This window comes from Osmerus eperlanus, chromosome 26 (assembly GCF_963692335.1).
Source record: "Osmerus eperlanus chromosome 26, fOsmEpe2.1, whole genome shotgun sequence".
NCBI lineage: Eukaryota > Metazoa > Chordata > Actinopteri > Osmeriformes > Osmeridae > Osmerus > Osmerus eperlanus.
The window spans coordinates 8,347,727-8,361,297 of NC_085043.1; the positions used below are offsets into that span (position 1 = coordinate 8,347,727).

Here is a 13,571-nt window from a genome sequence, read left to right on the forward strand (position 1 = left end):
CTCTCTCTCTCTCTCTCTCTCTCTCTCTCTCTCTCTCTCTCTCTCTCTCTCTCTCTCTCTCTCTCTCTCTCTCTCTCTCTCTCTCTCTCTCTCTCTGTCACACACACGACCTCTAGCTCTCTCTTTCTCGTTCTCTCATAAACATATAGTCTATATAAGTCACGAGATAGCCGATATATCTCACTCTCTCATTCACTCCCCCTCCCTTTCTCGGCAATGGTGCACTCCACCTTGTTCCCATGGCAATACGGAGCTCAGGCAATCTTAATATCTGAGACTTGTTGGCGAGACCATGAAAGCCTGGACAAACCGGTTCTCCTGGCCGAGACAAAAGATTGACACCCATAGAGTGGGAGACAGGGACAGCAGCGACAAGTACCTGTTGTGCTCTTCATATCTTTTTGAACAAACTTTTCTCGATTTAGTTGGCCTATATGAGTCTGAGACGGAAATATTATAAGTAGGAGACATATTGCCAAGTAAAAAAATTAAAATAAACTCCTACAGGCATTCACCAATTCACCAACCATTTGATCTCTCAATCCATCTTTGTATTCGTTCATTAAACCCTAGATTGAATCATACATTTAAACGAGTCATACGTTGAGTTCTAATGTTAGTCTCACTTGTGAAATGTATAGATATGAAGCACGAGGCTTTGAAATAGACTCCAGCGTGCCTCGAGGGAATGAGCCTCCGTCGAAACTTTATACGCAGCTCAGCGCGCTCTCTCTCTCTCTCAGGGCGCATTCCATTCACTGAGTGCGTTTTCACAAAAGTGCATACCCAGCATAGTCCACAGAAGACGTAAAAGACTTTCACGGGGATCGGTATAGGCGATTTTTTGGGGGACAAAGTATCCACCGATCAACTGATCGAAGGCGAAGACTGTTGTGCACTTTTACAACCTAATGCAGGTGAATGAACTGAATGAGGAGAAAAGGATCACTTGTCAATATGATGTAACTCATCGTTCACAAGGCGTGTGACACATTCAAGGTAATTTGTTATCGATATTTAAATAGCATAGGCTATATACATTTTTGTATAATAACTTTGTGCTTCAACGTTTTTCAAAAAGCTTTATATAACCTGTGTGAAACGTTGCCCTAAGAAAGCTAATTAAGACTAGTTTTTTATTAATATCAAACCTATATGCTTTTTGTGAGGAACCTTTTATATCCAAGTCTGTAGTTAACATCCTTCAATCTTATGTTTCCGACAACAGATGGGAATTTCCAGATGACAACAAAGATTTAGTTGGATAACTCACGCGTCGAACGTGGGCCTTATGAAGAACCTAACAAGAAACATTCCCAATAAGCATTCATAATATATAAACGGATTATTCATAAACAAACTCAATCAATCGTAGTTTGTCATGGAGGGCTGCTGGTCATGGTGTCACCGAACCTGCGTCTGTTGCCTAACTGAAGAGGAGAGAGGGACCATCGCTGTTGACAAGGAAATTCAGAGGATACTGCGACAGCAAAAGCAGAGAGAGAGAAAGGAAATCAAAGTTCTTCTACTCGGTCAGTTCTGTTGACTTTCTGTTGATTTATTTTACTCTACAAACAGAATGTCACTCTTCACTGTCATGGCACCGCGAATAGCTGTTGGACACTTTGGAAACGCCTTAGGCCTATGTTAAATGTTCAGATGATATGAGGATGACGTTCAAATATCCTATTATCATTGAGACAATGAACCTGTGCTTGAAACCTGACCTTTTCTTGAAAAGTAATTAAGGAATGTGGGAAGTATCCATTGCTTATGTCATTAGTTTATGACAAATAAGCATGACATGTGTCAACATGCATGCCGAGAAGGAGGTAGAGTGAGAGGGGGGAGAGAGAGAGAGAGAGAGAGAGGAGAGAGAGAGAGAGAGAGAGAGAGAGAGAGAGAGAGAGAGAGAGAGAGAGAGAGAGAACCTGGCTTATTCGGCTATATGCCTTGTAAATTAGCCTTGCTATACATTTTGCAGGTTGGCTTGGATGAACCAGTTGATGTTTTACTCAGACAACAATACAGACGTTCCTCATCTTCAGCAACAGCTGATGAAACCGATTGCAAAAATGACTACAGATTACACATTGGCTTTGTGTGGTATCCAGTCAGCGGTCAGCTTCTTAGACGGTCACTGTCCGTGTGAGGCAACACAGGAAGAGTCTGTCCCACAGCTGAAGCTTTTGTAGTTGTGTAACCGTGACCTACTTTTAACTTCATTAATTATTCCATTCCATTATTCCAACCTGCTTGTACTTTAACTTGTTGTAAACGACAACAAAAAAAAACGTGAAACTTGGCACAGTTCGCTAACATCAATAACTTTAATGGCCAATGGCGATGAGCTCTATCTTATTTCCTGCATGCATCAAGCTCATGTATTCTCACGGGGAATTAACGTTTGAATCGTTTAGCAGCGGCCTTCATCCAAAGCGAGAGACAAGGAGTGCAGCTGGTTTTGTTGCACGATAAGAGTCGGTCATGTTGTCTCTGTTGTCCCGGCATCTTCAGGCACGGGAGAGAGCGGGAAGACCACCTTCATCCGCCAGATGAGGATCATCCACGGCAGGGGCTTCTCCGAGGAAGAGAGACGGGCCTTCGCCAAACTCATCTTCCAGAATATCTTCACGGCCGTCAAGGCCATGACGGGCGCCATGACCACGCTCAAGATACCCTACTCCAACAAGGAGAACGAGGTCAGGACGAGGTCACGGCGACACGTCGATGTCACAGTCTGACCGATGAATTGTCCGATTGTCCGATGAACCGTGCATTGTCGTACGGTCAACCCGTTAGGCATCACAGTGCAACCACAGTGATTCAAACAGCAAATCCAGTTCTTGGAAGTGCAGTACGTGACAACGAGCCTGCGTTTGTGTGTGTGTTTGTGTGTGTCTCTCCTCTCAGATGTATGCTAAGTGGGTCCAGGATGTGGACACGGTGCAGGTCACCCAGCTGGACCGGGGCTATGCGGACGCCATTCGACACCTCTGGGCTGACGCTGGCCTCCGGGCCTGCTACGGGCGCCGCAGCGAGTACCAGCTCCTGGACTCCACAGAGTAGTAAGGACTCGCTGTTCACACCCTCCAAGCACTAGCTTTCTTAAAAAGAAAAACACACACAAAAACATCTGAAAGTGGCTGTGGTTTTATTCGTGGTTGTATTTGTGAATTCTGTGAGGTGTTTGTCTTACGGACTGGATTAGACTTTGGTTAGACAGCGTTTTAAAGTTTACCTTCATAAAAACTGAACTTGTTCTAGATTCGGTATTCTGTGGAATGTAGCCCAGGGTGGTTTCGTCTGCCTGGTAACTCACCAGGGAGGGTTCAGCGGAGAGGTCAGGGCACGGTAGAAAAGCTAGCTGGCTGACGTAAACCTGTTTTTGTTGACGCTTGTGGAGATACCTAGTTCACACTAGCCCAAACCTAGCCCAGAGATTTTCTTGTCGGGAGGTTAGGAAAGGCTGGGAACATAGAAAGGATGCATCCCAATGTTTCCCTGTCTTTTGACCACAAGGAGGAGCTGGTTGTCAACAGATGTAGCTTCCAGATTCCAGTCATGTTGCAGTCTAAGGTCGATAGAAGATTCTAGTTACACAAACTACTCTTCTACTTTGTAGGTGTAACCAGAACGACCGCTGGATGGAGTTCTGTTTGCAGACCCTTCAGCAATCCTTCAAATTCACGTCTGTCTGTCTGTCTTTCTGCCTGTCTGTTTGTCTGTCTGTCTGTCTGTCTGTGTGTGTGTCTGTGTGTGTGTGTCTGTCTCTCTGTCTGTGCTGTTCTTCCTCTGTATACCCAGCTCCACTATTTACCCAGATAAGACAGAGTCAGTCAACATTCAATTAATGAGAGGTTCTGTCAACAGGGCCCAGGGAAAATGATCCTGACACATGTGATAAGGAAGTCATCCCTCTCTCTCCTCCAAAGACACTCTGCCTCAGCTCGCTCGCCCCGCAGAGCACAAGCACAGCTAACTCCCTGACAATGACGTGTCTATCACACTGTGTTACAATCAATTCCACATACAGACCATAAGGAGAGGAGCTGACGGTGGTGGACCAGCGGTTGATACCCAACGTTTGAGTAGTCTCTTCCTGGTTTTTCTCCTGATTACTCACTGTCCTACCCAACCTCCCTCCCTCCCCCCTCCTCTCCCCTCCCCCTTCCTCTCCTCCCCCCCCCCCATCCCTCAGCTACATGAATAATCTAGATCGTCTGGCGGCGCAGGACTACATCCCCACTGCTCAGGACGTGCTACGGGTCCGCTTCCCTACCACCGGTATCCACGACTACGCCTTCAACGTGAAGGCCATCACCCTCAGGTGACTGGAGCGACTGCGGCCCCCCGGGTGGGGGGGGGGCCTTGTTGTTCGTCTCCCGACAAGTTGCCCCGTGTTAACAGGAACGATCCAGCTGAGTTCAGGTGCTGGGTTGTTTTCAGGACTGCTGTTAGGGGTGGACCGCAGTCCCCTCTGTGCAATCAGCCCCACGGTGACCAGCAGGGTGCGGTGGGGCGCGTAAACCATGGGGTGCTAATTGAAGTTCTCCAGAGCCAAATATATTTGCATGAGGACTTGTGAGACTAGGTTGGGGGTGTGGGGGAGGGGGGGCGAGGGAGGAGGGGAGAGAGGTGAGGAGGGAGGGGAGAGAGGTGAGGAGGGGAGAGAGGTGAGGAGGGAGGGGAGAGAGGTGAGGAGGGGAGAGAGGTGAGGAGGGAGGGGAGAGAGGTGAGGAGGGAGGGGAGAGAGGTGAGGAGGGAGGGGAGAGAGGTGAGGAGGGAGGGGAGAGAGGTGAGGAGGGAGGGGAGAGAGGTGAGGAGGGGAGAGAGGTGAGGAGGGAGGGGAGAGAGGTGAGGAGGGGAGAGAGGTGAGGAGGGGAGAGAGGTGAGGAGGGGAGAGAGGTGAGGAGGGCTGTGTGCAGAGGCTGGTGGCAGCTTCACAGTGTTAGCTGCACTCCTCAGCCAGACACTGCTCATTACACACCCTGACCAGCTGCCTCCTTGAAAACCAGGACACAGCAAACCACTGTGGTACAAATACCTTGCTGATAAAGGGCATGTGTGTCAGTGTGCGTGTGTGTGTTTATTAGTACTGTGTGTGTGTGCCTGTGTGCATGTGTGTGTGTGTGAGAGAGAAAGAGAGAGAGGGATTGCGCGGAGGGGGGGCGGATATAGTGTGTGTGTCTCAGTTATTTTCAACCCAATGCCCCCCCCCTCCCCTAACAGGATTGTGGATGTGGGTGGACAGAAGTCAGAGAGGCGGAAGTGGATCCACTGTTTTGAGAATGTCACGTCTCTCATCTTCTTGGCCTCCCTCAGCGAATACGACCAGGTCCTGGAGGAGAGAGACACTGATGTAAGAACCTGTATCTCTACCTGCCTGTCTGTCTGTCTGTCTGTTTATATGCCTGCCTGCCTGCCTGCCTGCCTGCCTTCCTTCCTTCCTTCCTGTCTGCCTGTCTGCCTGTCTGCCTGTCTGGCTATCTGTTTATCTGTCTGTCTGTTTATCTGTCTGTCTAGCTCACCTTGAACCCTGTCTCCCTGAAGCCAGACAGTTTCAAGTTTGCAGATCTTTACTACCCCCAAGCAGATCTCACTAAGCCGGTTATCTCTTCTGGCCACTTCTAAGTCCCTCAGAATTCATTAACCTCCATTCCCCCCCCCCCCCCCCTCCTTGTCCCTGACTGTCACCCATCCTCCTCTATCCACCAAACCATGTCCCTTTTCTCTATCTCTTGCTCTGCCTCTCTCTCTCTCTCTCTCTCTCTCTCTCTCTCTCTCTCTCTCTCTCTCTCTCTCTCTCTCTCTGTCTCTCTCTCTCTCTCTCTCCCTCTCCCTCTCCCTCTCCCTCTCCCTCCCTCTCTCTCTCTCTCTCTCTCTCTCCCTCTCAGAACCGGATGGAGGAGAGCCTGGCTCTGTTCCACACCACCATCCACTCCCCCTGGTTCCTCAACACCTCCATCATCCTCTTCCTTAACAAGACGGACATCCTGGCCGACAAGGTCCAGACGTCGGACCTGCACAAGTACTTCCCCGGTTTCTCAGGTACGGAGGGTTCTCAGTTAGGGAGGGTTCTCAGGTACGGAGGGTTCTCAGTTAGGGAGGGTTCTCAAGTACGGAGGGTTCTCAGGTAGGGAAGGTTCTCAGGTACGGAGGGTTCTCAGGTACGGAGGGTTCTCAGGTACGGAGGGTTCTTCGGGTACGGAGGGTTCTCAGGTAGGGAGGGTTCTCAGGTACGGAGGGTTCTCAGGTACGGAGGGTTCTCAGCTAGGGAGGGTTCTCAGGTACGGAGGGTTCTCAGGTACGGAGGTTTCTCAGGTAGGGAGGGTTCTCAGGTACGGAGGGTTCTCAGGTACGGAGGGTTCTCAGCTAGGGAGGGTTCTCAGGTACGGAGGGTTCTCAGGTACGGAGGTTTCTCAGGTAGGGAGGGTTCTCAGGTAGGGAGGGTTCTCAGGTAGGGAGGGTTCTCAGGTACGGAGGGTTCTCAGGTACGGTGGGTTCTTAGGTACGGTGGGTTCTCAGGTAGGGAGGGTTCTCAGGTACGGTGGGTTCTCAGGTAGGGAGGGTTCTCAGGTACGGTGGGTTCTCAGGTAGGGAGGGTTCTCAGGTACGGTGGGTTCTCAGGTAGGGAGGGTTCTCAGGTACGGTGGGTTCTCAGGTAGGGAGGGTTCTCAGGTACGGTGGGTTCTCAGGTAGGGAGGGTTCTCAGGTAGGGAGGGTTCTCAGGTACGGAGGGTTCTCAGGTAGGGAGGGTTCTCAGGTACGGTGGGTTCTCAGGTAGGGAGGGTTCTCAGGTACGGTGGGTTCTCAGGTAGGGAGGGTTCTCAGGTAGGGAGGGTTCTCAGCTAGGGAGGGTTCTCAGGTACGGAGGTTTCTCAGGTAGGGAGGGTTCTCAGGTACGGTGGGTTCTCAGGTAGGGAGGGTGGGAGGGCTGGCAGGGCTGAGGGGGGAGGGGGGAGCCTCCACACTAACACCATGACAAAGACACCCGGCACCATGATGAGCACTGGAAAGGCACTTTCTGAGTCACATGGTACACATCATTCTGTTTGGCTTTTAAATGACTCGGATCGCCAGGTATAAAAAAAACTAAAAAACAACCTCGAACTAGTGATGAGAGTTGTGACATCTAGGGTATGTTTGATACGCGTCACCATGCCAGCCGTCGACAACAACATGACGGTTCTGAGTGTCTAATTGATTCCATCTCCTCAGAGGTGCACCGCTGGGCCACGTACCCGGCTAATGATCCCCCTGCACTCATGTGGAAGATTGTGCAGCCCCAGACTCTGCCTCCCCCATGCTCCTCTCCACAGCTTCACTGTCACACCCCCAACCCCCCCCCCCCACCCCCCCACCACCCCCAGTTACCCATGGCAACCATAAATACCCTGCTCTTTGCATGGCCGAGCCTTCAGTCAGGGCGTCTGTGGAGTGTGACGGGAGGGAAGGGGATGGGATGGGGACATGGAAACTAACCGGGAGATTGTTGGCATGCTGGTCCCATGCCTGGCCACAGCCTGCAGAAACTCTGGCCTCTGTGGTGGCGGTGCGTGTTGGGACGGCTATTGTGGCGTGGGGACATTTCTCCTTTCACTCACGCACACGCCAACATACAAACCACACGTAGACGTTCTCCTAATCCGCCTCTCTTCTCTTCCCGTCGCCTCGAACCTCGACCCCACCCCCCTCCCTGACCCCACGCAGGCAAGAGACGCGACGCGGAGGACGCCAAGACGTACGTCCGCAAGATGTATGAGCAGCAGGCGCAGAGCCGGGAGAAGAGGGAGAAGAGCAAGACCCTGTACCCCCACTTCACCTGCGCCACGGACACCAACAACATCCGCAAGGTGTTCAGCGACGTCAAGGACACCGTGCTGCTCAAGTCCCTCACGGACTACGGCGTGATCTGAGGGGGGGAGACGCCAGGCGGGGGGGGGGGGGGGGGGACGGTGACAGAGGGGAGGGGCTTGTGAGTGTGTGTGTGTCACACTCCTCCACCTCCACCTCTGGGCCCGTAGAGCCTCTCCTCCACTCGGGGCTGGAGAGACACGCCCCCACCCCTCCTCTCCTCCACTCGGGGCTGGAGAGACACGCCCCCACCCCTCCTCTCCTCCACTCGGGGCTGGAGAGACACGCCCCCACCCCTCCTCTCCTCCACTCGGGGCTGGAGAGACACGCCCCCACCCCTCCTCTCCTCCACTCGGGGCTGGAGAGACACGCCCCCACCCCTCCTCTCCTCCACTCGGCACTCGGGGCTGGAGAGACACGCCCCCACCCCTCCTCTCCTCCACTCGGGGCTGGAGAGACACGCCCCCACCCCTCCTCTCCTCCTTTCTCCGCTTTGGTGGGGAGGACTTCTGGACATCAGACCTGGGTGGAGCCACCCTGGACGGGGGGTCTGGTGAAGGGGGGCCCCCCACCCCCCTCCTCCACCCGGCCTGTTTAGTGCACCTAGTCCTCTTCGTTCGCTTGGCATCTTACTTTGACCACGGACATCGTAATGAACTGGACCAGAGATGTCTAAGGAGCTGACGTATGGGAGTAGTCCTGGACCTATATGAATAGTCCTGGACCTATATGATTAGTCCTGGATATATGAATAGTCCTGGATATATGAAATAGTCCTGGATCTTTATGAATAGTCCTGGATCTATATGAATAGTCCTGGATCTATATGAATAGTCCTGGATCTATGAAATAGTCCTGGACCTAAGGGAATAGCGATTGATCTAAGTGGAGAGAAATATGGAACCTGACCTCTCCTCTGTCCTGGGTGTGGAGTCCTGCATAACCTGACCTCTCCTCTGTCCTGGGTGTGGAGTCCTGCATAACCTGACCTCTCCTCTGTCCTGGGTGTGGAGTCCTGCATAACCTGACCTCTCCTCTGTCCTGGGTGTGGAGTCCTGCAGAACCTGACCTCTCCTCTGTCCTGGGTGTGGAGTGCTGCAGAACCTGACCTCTCCTCTGTCCTGGGTGTGGAGTCCTGCAGAAACTGACCTCTCCTCTGTCCTGGGTGTGGAGTCCTGCAGAAACTGACCTCTCCTCTGTCCTGGGTGTGGAGTCCTGCAGAAACTGACCTCTCCTCTGTCCTGGGTGTGGAGTCCTGCAGAACCTGACCTCTCCTCTGTCCTGGGTGTGGAGTCCTGCATAACCTGACCTCTCCTCTGTCCTGGGTGTGGAGTCCTGCAGAACCTGACCTCTCCTCTGTCCTGGGTGTGGAGTCCTGCAGAACCTGACCTCTCCTCTGTCCTGGGTGTGGAGTCCTGCATAACCTGACCTCTCCTCTGTCCTGGGTGTGGAGTCCTGCAGAACCTGACCTCTCCTCTGTCCTGGGTGTGGAGTCCTGCAGAACCTGACCTCTCCTCTGTCCTGGGTGTGGAGTCCTGCAGAACCTGACCTCTCCTCTGTCCTGGGTGTGGAGTCCTGCAGAACCTGACCTCTCCTCTGTCCTGGGTGTGGAGTCCTGCAGAACCTGACCTCTCCTCTGTCCTGGGTGTGGAGTCCTGCAGAACCTGACCTCTCCTCTGTCCTGGGTGTGGAGTCCTGCAGAACCTGACCTCTCCTCTGTCCTGGGTGTGGAGTCCTGCAGAACCTGACCTCTCCTCTGTCCTGGGTGTGGAGTCCTGCAGAACCTGACCTCTCCTCTGTCCTGGGTGTGGAGTCCTGCAGAACCTGACCTCTCCTCTGTCCTGGGTGTGGAGTCCTGCAGAAGCTGTCTTGAATGCGGAACGTTGCACTTCCACATGTCTACTGCTACGGTCTGATACGAGTTTGACTTGGGAGGATTTTATAGAAACAAATCTGAAATTTTACTTTGAATGTACTTCCCCTGATGGGTGGTTCTAGTGTGACAGTAGAAGACTTTGGAGAAGGTGTTATATAATCTGTGTGGTGACGCTAGCAGGTGTGAAACTGGTAGCGCTGGGATCCCAAAGCACCACTGATTGTTTCTAATTGCCTGGTGAGGTGATGTAGAGGTGTAACTGAGGTTGGAATTTCACCCAAACATGTTTATTCTTCAACCCAGCAGCCAATGAGACACCTGCAAGGGTTTCGCTCATACATAAAACCTGAAGGGTCGTTTTTGACCATGGATGCAGCACACTGCCATCTTACATTTTCATCCTTCTTAGCCCCTTGGTCTTAGGGTAATCTTTTCCTGTGTTTTCCCATGTCACGATAAAACCCGTATCGAGGCTTCAACCTCGAACAGATGAGAGTGTTCAAGACCAGCCGAGTGCCAGGTTAATGCTAGCTGCTGGGCCTGCTGTTCAAGATGAAATATAATAAAATATCTCATTAAATTCCCAGGACCCAATTAAGGGTGCAATTAGGAGGCTGAGGGAACTGTGCAAATGAAAGAACGGCATTGTGGGAGGTACAAGCCTCGAACTGATAGCTTCAAATCAACGGGAGGGAGGGAGGGATTGATGAAAAAAAAAAAGCAAATCTATTTTTGAAAAGAGGGCAGTTGCTGTTTCAGCCCTCTCTGTGGGGCGTTGATGTTTCAGATTGTTGGACGAATGGGAGAAAAAATAGAACACCGTTTCCAGGCAACATTATGCTAACGACACATCTTTATTTATCATCGGTTTTACCTGTTAGGTTTCCCACTCTCATCTCTCACATATTTATGTCAGATCAGTGTTTTGATTAGTGGGTCATGAACCATTTACAAGCTTGGTAAGATGTATTTGTCGTGAAGCGGATTTTCTGTCTAAAATTAAAAGTGTAATATCTATTTGACACATGATAATATTGATGTTAGCTGTCTGTGCGTCACATGGCAGTTGGACACGCCATCCAATTATATTTCATTTTGCATCTCCCCTGAGATCTTGTTCTGTAGTGCCTGTTTGTATTCAAGTTCCAAAAAAAAACTTTTGATACCTTTGAAATACACACAGAAAAGAGTACTCTGAAGTGGTTGTACTTTGATCATTCAATTTCTTGTGTCTTTTTTCCTCTTGGAAATAAGACTCACCTGCTGTTATGTTGATATGGCTGTGTGCTACATGTAGACTGCAACCTTTACACAGTATAATCCAGGGCATTGGGATACCTCTTTTTTGGTGAATCTCTGATACTTTTAAAAACTGTGGTCAGATGTGGGAAAATATTTTCAAAGGATAATAAATCACATTTTTTTTCATGTTTTACTCGACTATTTTGTTCCAGTGTTGTGCTTCAAGCACTGTTTTTTACAGGAAGATGTCCTATTTAAATGAATACATTTTTCTGTTCAGTGTCTTCCTTGAGTTTGCTAAAGAAACATCCCAGAATGCATTGCGAGGTGACTGCCCTACTCTTTTTGCTCATTTTATTCTCAGCTTGACAGGAAGTTAAAAGAGGATTTTCATTGGAATATGTGGTGTGTGCTCAAGGCACAGCTGAAACAGCAGCTAGATGAGTCAGGTCTGCCGAGTTGAGCACAATGTATCACTAAACGTTTTTGTCAATACCAAGCAAGATTGATCGGATTCCATACAGGTGAGATCTAGAACAAGTTTGTCAAGAAGAACTCGTTGCTCGCCGATTGTGTGTGTTTGTTCGTGTCTTATATTCCAACCCAGGCACACACAGCCCTGCCTTTTCAAAAGAGTCAAACTTGGACACGTTTCGCATACCTCTAGTTGTCTAAATAAAGAGATGATGGATGGATCGGCTCCTTTGCACACTAACCGCTGCAGTGTACATATTGACTAGTTGTTCTCTAAAACATCTGGCAGTGAATCGCGTTTTGACGTCAATGTTCCTGCCTGGGTGACATTTACCGTGAGTAATTTGTCTTCAGAAGGGCCTCTCTGTACCAGAAGGGAACTGTTGAACACTGAGGATTCTCTGAAGTGATCTCATACATACAGTCACACATGACGTGATTTACGTCTGAAACAACATGCAGTCTTGCATGCAGTTGTTCTCTCCCTCTCCCTCCCTCCCTCCCTCCCTCCCTCCCTCCCTCCCTCCCTCCCTCCCTCCCTCCCTCCCTCCCTCTCTCTCTCTCTCTCTCTCTCTCTCTCTCTCTCTCTCTCTCTCTCTCTCTCTCTCTCTCTCTCTCTCTCTCTCTCTCTCTCTCTCTCTCTCTCTCTCTCTCTCTCTCTCTCTCTCTCTCTCTCTCTCTCTCTCTCTCTCTCTCTCTCTCTCTCTCTCTCTCTCTCTCTCCCTCTCCCTCTCCCTCTCCTCTCCCTCTCCCTCTCCCTCTCCCTCTCCCTCTCCCTCTCCCTCTCCGCTCTCCCTCTCCCTCTCCCTCTCCCTCTCCCTCTCTCCCTCTCTCTCTCTCTTGCTCTCTCTTTCTCTCCCTCTCTTGCTCTCTCTGAGCTAAGACTGAGCAAACATGAAGGAAATTCCTGTCTGTTTTCGAAAGGTGTGGGAGCTCCAAACTGGTAGGGTATGCTTCCAGAACACACTGCAGGAAGGCTAGTGCTTCCAGAACACACTGCAGGAAGGCTAGCTAGGTTGCCAGGCGTCGGCGTGTGGAGAGAGGAGAGGCTAGCTGTGGCTGTTTGAGATTGTCTACTTGCTGCCTCTCTCTGTGCATGTGTGTGGGTGTGTGTGTATGTGTGTGTGTGTGTGTGAGTGCTGTGACTGCTCTTGCTGATAAGAGACAGTCAAAGCCTTCCATTTTCATTAATGTCCCTCAAAGCAGACAGATTCATGCCAGGTGCACTAGCTCTGACTCACACAGACACACACACTCACAAACAAACACACACACACACACACAAATGTATATGCATCAATAACAGACAACCATTTAAATAGGCACTTTCTTCTTTTCAGTTTGGAATACGTTTGCGAAATAAAACTTGCAATTCATGGCTATCATCAAAACTCGAACACACAAACATTCATTTCACACCATTGAAGAGTGTTTTTTCATCAAACCGTTCCAGTGAACGCAAGACCAAAAAAAACTACAACATTTTTATCAACGCCCAAAAAGGAATCAATTTACCAGCATGGAACCCACGCTTGGTGTTTTTTCTCAAACAGGTCCAGCATTTGTGGAGGCAGCTGGGTCTTTGTGCGCTGCCTACTCCTCACGGTGCCCAGACGGTCCACAGACCCACAGCCGAGGGAGGGGGGAAGGAGAGGGAACAGCCCTGTGCATACTCTGCATCAATAACTCGACCAGAAAACTAACCTTTCGCCTAGCCAGAGTCCAAGTAGAGCCTGACACACCGGCAAACTTTTCAAAATCTTCTCCTTAAAAGTCTCTCACAATCACGTTCTCCCCTTCTCAGCCTAACTCATCGTTAGATTGGTTCTTTTCCTTCATTTATCTCCACATCTTTCAGAGTCTCCCCTGGGCTATTGTGTTGCTGTGTTCCCCACCCACCACCACCTACACCACACACACAAACACACACACCCCCCCCCCCAACACCTGGTCTGGACTGCATTAATATGTTTTCATCCGAAACTGCTGTGGGCCCTTGGTTTATTAATGTGGAGGAACACCGAACACAAAATGTCCCCAATTAAAATGAAGATGAATTACAGGTCCAAGTCCATCGAGGCTGTGCCTGTGTGTGTCTAAACCTCTGCTTGCAGACAGCCTA

At 50.4% G+C, this 13,571-nt stretch overlaps 1 protein-coding gene across 1 annotated transcript; it reads left to right on the plus strand.

Moving 5' to 3' along the window:
- Positions 1-683: 683 nt before the first annotated feature.
- LOC134012831 (guanine nucleotide-binding protein subunit alpha-11-like) lies at positions 684-7,948 on the plus strand. The gene is made up of 8 exons (XM_062452456.1): positions 684-999; positions 1,229-1,532; positions 2,518-2,702; positions 2,914-3,068; positions 4,202-4,330; positions 5,233-5,362; positions 5,898-6,051; positions 7,714-7,948. The coding sequence occupies exons 2-8, from the start codon at positions 1,382-1,384 to the stop codon at positions 7,917-7,919; spliced, it is 1,110 nt and encodes a 369-aa protein (XP_062308440.1). The 5' UTR covers positions 684-999; positions 1,229-1,381; the 3' UTR covers positions 7,920-7,948.
- The last annotated feature ends 5,623 nt before the right edge of the window (positions 7,949-13,571 follow it).

Coding starts and splice junctions, on each gene's coding strand:
- LOC134012831 (XM_062452456.1), top strand. CDS start 1,382: ATGGAGGGCTGCTGGTCATGGTGTCACCGAACCTGCGTCTGTTGCCTA. Junction 5,363..5,897: donor TGGAGGAGAGAGACACTGAT/GTAAGAACCTGT, acceptor TCTCCCTCTCAG/AACCGGATGGAGGAGAGCCT. Junction 6,052..7,713: donor GTACTTCCCCGGTTTCTCAG/GTACGGAGGGTT, acceptor GACCCCACGCAG/GCAAGAGACGCGACGCGGAG.